Source organism: Leucopleurus acutus (assembly GCF_964270905.1).
Source record: "Leucopleurus acutus genome assembly, chromosome: 11".
NCBI lineage: Eukaryota > Metazoa > Chordata > Mammalia > Artiodactyla > Delphinidae > Leucopleurus > Leucopleurus acutus.
In genome coordinates this window covers 77,353,573-77,359,572 of record NC_139152.1, presented here as the reverse complement: position 1 = coordinate 77,359,572, position 6,000 = coordinate 77,353,573, and the positions used below count along the sequence as shown (strand labels likewise).

At 41.6% G+C, this 6,000-nt stretch overlaps 1 protein-coding gene across 2 annotated transcripts in view; it reads right to left on the bottom strand.

Annotated features, from left to right (window-relative positions):
* CRADD (CARD and death domain containing adaptor protein) overlaps positions 1-6,000 on the bottom strand; it is a 191,002-nt gene continuing 185,002 nt past the window's right edge. Inside the window, exons 3-4 of one of the 2 annotated variants that reach the window (XR_014326594.1) lie at positions 3,142-3,516; positions 1-17 (exon numbers count right to left, since the gene is read on the bottom strand). Coding sequence is in view for 1 of the 2 variants with exons in the window: in XM_082850187.1 (XP_082706313.1) it covers positions 3,215-3,516 (302 nt within the window). In the remaining variant the exon portion in view is untranslated. Of the gene's footprint in view, positions 18-2,735; positions 3,517-6,000 lie in introns of those variants that run through there. The other variant, XM_082850187.1, reaches the window with a different exon arrangement.

Sequence of the window (6,000 nt, the reverse complement as noted above, 5' to 3'; positions counted from 1 at the left end):
GTGGAGAAGGCATCTTGCTGTAAGAAAGAGATTAAAAACTTAGAATAAAGCCCCAAACATTTATGGGAATGTGTTCAACTTTGCTTTTTGAGGATGTAAGAATGCACAGTGGGGACAGTCAATAGCTCTACTCAAGTAACAACAGGGCTCTAAAGGGGGACAAAGCAAACAGTGGGATTATGCTGGATGTTTTGACAGCAAAAAGACATTGTTATACTTAATAGCTAGTCTCTTTTAATTTCTTCAAATATGCTGCTAAAAATTATAGGATTTTAAAGTGTGCTCCGAACACAGAGGATGTTGAAAATCACAGAGGATGTTGAAAGGTATAGAAAAATCTTTAATGACATGGAAAGACAGTTATATGTTAAATAAAAGAAGCCAACTGTAAAACACCATGTACGATACAATCCTGTTTTTATTACAGAGAGAATATGCAGGCATGGGAAAGGAACTGGAGGACATAGACCAAAACTGGGCTGTAAAAGTAGTTATCTTCGGAAGATGGGAGTGGGAGCAATTCTTTTTTTTTTTTTCTTGCTCATTGGTATTTTTTCATTGCTATAAAAAAGATGTACTATTTTAGTACTGAGAAAATTTCATAGAAGTTACAGCTTTTAAAAAGTTACGGGGCATACTCACGCACGTGCATGTGTGCGCACACACACACGCACACACACACACACACACACCAAACGAAAGTGGAGTTAGACTTTTTAATCATTTTCTTTTGTCAGCACCTACAAATGCTCTACCACCTCACTGTACTCATTAAGAATTTTATTGGGAGTAGGCAATCTCTAGGATTGTAGAACCTTCTTCCGTGCAAAAACACATGGACTCCTTGCAGGCAATCACCTATTAGATTCTCTTGGGAGGTAGGCAGATGCCATGTAGCATCACTCTTCTCAGTAAGAGGTAGAAATTAGGCAGTGATTTGCTGTTCGGTTCTTGCATTCTGCAAATCTTCTGCAAGGGCATGAGCAGGCCCAAAGAGCTGCAGCTGCTAGTTGATGGTGGAGATGCCCTGCTCATTGAGGGCAACAAGTCAGCGCTCCCTAATAACCCCATCAGCCCATCATGGCAAGTTCTTCACAAATTGTCCTTCACTGCTGACAGAGCACAAAGGTACCTGTGCATAACAGATGCCCTACAAATGGCAGGAATGCCCTGGGTAGTCATCAGACCCACTCCTAAAATGCCATCCAGTCAGATGCAGTCAAGCCCAGTTATACTCGCTCATCCATACATGTGGTGAAAACAAAAGCTCCTCTCTGTTAGCAAACCCAGGGGGACGAATAGCGACCTAACAAGTCCAAGGTTCAAATTGACAAGCAGTTATTGAAGATGCCGTGGAAGAACAGTCTGTCACAGGGTACAGTGATGGGGCCAAAAGTGTGAGGATTTCACAAGATAATGAATTAATGGCTGGACTACAAAATGGAAAATTAGAGCTGATAAGGCCAGTGGACCATCCTTCTGAACTGTTTGTTGAACCGTAAAATAACCGATTCTTTTTAGGAAAGGGAATATGGTTACTAGACATCTGAAAGGATGTAATTAACTCACGACTGTCACCATTTTGAGCACCCACTTTCTGTCCAACCTCAGCACTGTATATGCTTGCCCTCAGAATTTTTTTCCCTTTGAAAAATTCTGAGTTAAGTTAGTATTAGGAAATAGATTCTCTAATTATTCAGAAGGATGGATCACAGATTGGGAATGTTCACCTGTGTCTCTCTTGATTGGACCCACTGTAGCATTAATAAAGCCATATCACATTTTAAAGCTTAGCAAGAAACGTGGTAATAGCACTTCCTCCTACAGTACCCTCAGCTTTAGCCACTGTTCAACTTGGTCTGGGAACTGCATCCGTGTTCAGCCACAGCAGCGAATTAACAGCTACCATTTCCCAAGAGCTGGTGATGGGCCAGGCACTAGATGAGCCTGTGGCAGATGTTATTCCTTTAATCATCACAAAAATCTTGGAGGTGGGGACAATCATTGCCTCACTCTACAAATGAGGAAACTGAGGCTTAGAGAAGTGTAGTAACTTGTCTGAGGAGATGCTGCTAGCAGGAGGAGGGCAGCAAGCTTCTTCCAGAGCATGTGAGAGAGAGGATGGAGCAGGATGGAGCAGCTGGAAAGGGCACACAGGACCAGTGCTGCAAAGACACACGCTCACTAATCCGCCCCAGGCAAATCGCTTCATCTTGATACAGGACGGGGCTCACCTCTCTCACCTAACTACTTCATAGGCTTTTTGTGAGGTCCATATGAGATCACATGGGTGAAAAGCCTTGAAAACAGTAAAGCATTTGACAAATACCATGTGTTATTAGTAAAAAGTCAGAAAACTAAATCACAGTCCTTAGGAGCACAACACTTCAACCATCAAGACTTCAACGGAAAGACCACACTGCCCCCCAACCCCCAGTCCTTTAAATAAAGGGCGCGGGATTTTCTTAAGCAAATCTTTTAAAGATAAAGGGCTCAGGTATGCATGCTGGCACTTGAACTGGTTTTTGCAGGGAGCTTCAGTGTCTTAAATTTAATGCAGACACCCTGCCTGAGCGATTTATCTTGACTAGAGAAAGTAACCATTTCGCTGTTACTATTCTGTTCCAAAGAAAGGACTACTGTAGTTTTACACCCTTAATGTATGCAACACAAGAATGAAAGAAAAAAAACACAAGCAATACTTTCTCATGAGAGGGCCACATTACATACAGTAATTCAATTTTTATTATTAACATCATGATTGATAGCTAAGTCCACAGTTCAGTTCCCAGGCAACATAAAAGTGGATGTTTTATATATGGAACACCTGTATTTTTTTTTTTTTTTTTACATCTTTATTGGAGCAGAATTGCTTTACAATGGTGTGTTAGTTTCTGCTTTATAACCTGTATTTTTTGGAGCCACTAGGATCTACCAGTCTATTAAATGGCAACCACACAATTAAAACCTGCACAATTCAAATAATGTGATCTCCGAGCAATGAGAAACAATGAATTGTCAAATCACCGTGGGAGATCAACTAAGTCATCCCACCTTTCAAGTAATGTCAAGTGGAAATCCCATTATCTGCTTTCATCTAAGAAATCACTAAAACCAACCAACCAGCCCCCCCAAATCTACCTGCACTGGGTGAGAGTCAGGATTCGGCACACGAGACTAGGGGATGGACTCCCCAGGTGCTGACAGGGCGCCATCATCCCAACATGTGCTGGAGCGCCGAGGGGTCCACGTCCACGGCCTGGAGGCCCCTGAGCAGGCTCTGGAAGGTGGCCTGCTTCCCGAAGCGCTGCCTCCAGCGAACCAAGGCCTCCACCATCTGGGACTGAACATTGTGGGGATGGTTGGCCTTACAGCGGTAGATGTCAGTCTGGGACAGCCCCAGAGACAGCACCACAGGCTCCCACTCAGGGCCCAGCCTCTGGGCCAGCTGGTTGATCTGCTGGTCGGAAGGGGAGCTGTGGAGGATGTGGGGGGGGATTCCAGCCAACCGGTCATCTGGGGAGGAGAAAGACACGAGGGTGAAGAGAGCGAGCAAACACATCAGACAGGGGCAGAAATTAAAAACGTGGCAGAATGACACACACTTCCAAATGGCAGGGGCCAACTTCTCCTAGTCTTCATGGCGGCTACTCAGTACAGAGCCATACATAGGGGCTTAAGAAGTACCACCCAGCATCTTTGGAAATGTTTACGACAGAAAATTTGAAAACAAGAAAATAAAAATAACTTGAAATTCCATCAGAGAAACCCATTCATAATAATTTGATTTATTTCCTTTTTTTTAATATCTTTATTGGAATATAACTGATTCACAATGGTGTGTTATTTTCTGCTGTATAACAAAGTGAATCAGCTATATGCATACATATATCCCCATATCTCCTCCCTCTTGTGTCTCCCTCCCACCCTCCCTATCCCACCCCTCTAGGTGGTCACACAGCACCGAGCTGATCTCCCTGTGCTATGCAGCTGCTTCCCACTAGCTATCTATTTTACATTTGGTAGTATATATGTGTCAATGCTACTCTCTCACTTCTTCCCAGCTTCCCCTTCCCGCCCTGTGTCCTCAAGTCTGTTCTCTACATCTGCGTCTGTATTCCTGTCCTGCCACTAGGTTCATCAGTATCATTTTTTTAGATTCCATACATGTGTGTTAGCATACAGTATTTGTTTTTCTCTTTCTGTCTTACTTGACTCTGTATAACAGACTCTAGGTCCATATACCTCACTACAAATAACTCAGTTTTGTTTCTTTTTATGGCTGAATAGTATTCCATTGTATATATGTGCCACATCTTCTTTAAACATTCATCTGTCAATGGACACTTAGGTTGCTTCCATGTCCTGGCTATTGTAAACAGAGCTGCAATGAACATTGTGGTACATGACTCTTTTTGAATTATGGGTTTCACAGGGTATATGCCCAGTAGTGAGATTGCTGGGTCATACGGTAATTCTATTTTTAGTTTTTTAAGGAACCTCCATACTGTTCTCCATAGTGGCTATATCAATTTACATTCCTACCAACAGTGCAGAAGGGTTCCCTTTTCTCCACGCCCTCTCCAGCATTTATTATTTGTAGATTTTTTGATGATGACCATTCTGACTGGTGTGAGGTGATACCTCATTGTGGTTTTGATGTGCATTTCTCTAATGATTAGTGATGTTGAGCACCTTTTCATGTGTTTGTTGGCAATCTGTAAGTCTGCTTTGGAGAAATGTCTATTTAGGTCTTCTGCCCATTTTTGGATTGGGTTTTTGTTTTTTAGATATTGTGCTGCATGAGGTGCTTGTATATTTTGGAGATTAATCCTTTGTCAGTTGCTTTGTTTGCAAATATTTTCTGCCATTCTGAGGGTTGTCTTTTGGTCTTGTTTATGGTTTCCTTTGCTGTGCAAAAGCTTTGAAGTTTCATTAGGTCCCATTTGTTTATTTTTTATTTTATTTCCATTACTCTAGGAGGTGGGTCAAAAAGGATCTTGCTACGATTTATGTCATAGAGTATTCTGCCTATGTTTTCCTCTAAGAGTTTTATAGTGTCTGGCCTTAATTTAGGTCTTTGATCCATTTTCAGTTTATTTTTGTGTATGGTGTTAGGGAGTGTTCTAATTTCATTCTTATACAGGTAGCTTTCCAGTTTTCCCATCTCCACTATTCAAGAGGCTGTCTTTTCTCCATTGTATATTCTTGCCTCCTTTGTCAAAGATAAGGTGACCATATGTGCATGGGTTTATCTCTGGGCTTTCTATCCTGTTCCATTGATCTGTATTTCTGTTTCTGTGCCAGTACCATACTGTCTTGATTACTGTAGCTTTGTAATATAGTCTGAAGTCAGACAGCCTGATTCCTCCAGCTCCATTTTTCTTTCTCAAGATTGCTTTGGCTGTTTGGGGTCTTTTGTGTTTCCATACAAATTGTAAAATTTTTTGTTCTAGTTCTGTGAAAAACACCATTGGTAATTTGATAGGGATTGCATTGAATCTGTAGATTGTTTTGTGTAGTATAGTCGTTTTCACAATATTGGTTTTTCCAATCCAAGAACATGGTATAACTCTCCATCTGTTTGCAGCCATAAAAGGGGTAATTGACAGTAACACAGTAATAGTAGGCAACTTTAACACCCCACTTACACCAGTGGATAGACCATCCAAACAGAAAATAAATAAGGAAACACAAGCTTTAAATGACACATTAGACCAGATGGACTTAATTGAGGTTTATAGGACATTCCATCCAAAAACAGCAGAATACACTTTCTTCTCAAGTGCACACAGAAAATTCTCCAGGGTAGATCACATCTTGGGTCACTGATCTATTTCTTTTCAGTCTTTTATACATAAAACATACATTTAGGACTACATTGCAGGTACTGCTTTGTAACATGCTTTTTTCACCTCCATCTCTTTTACTAGAGAGGTCAAGCCAAGGCTTCTGGGAGAATCTAAGGATGCCTGCAGGGTCCACCTCCCTCTGGCACTG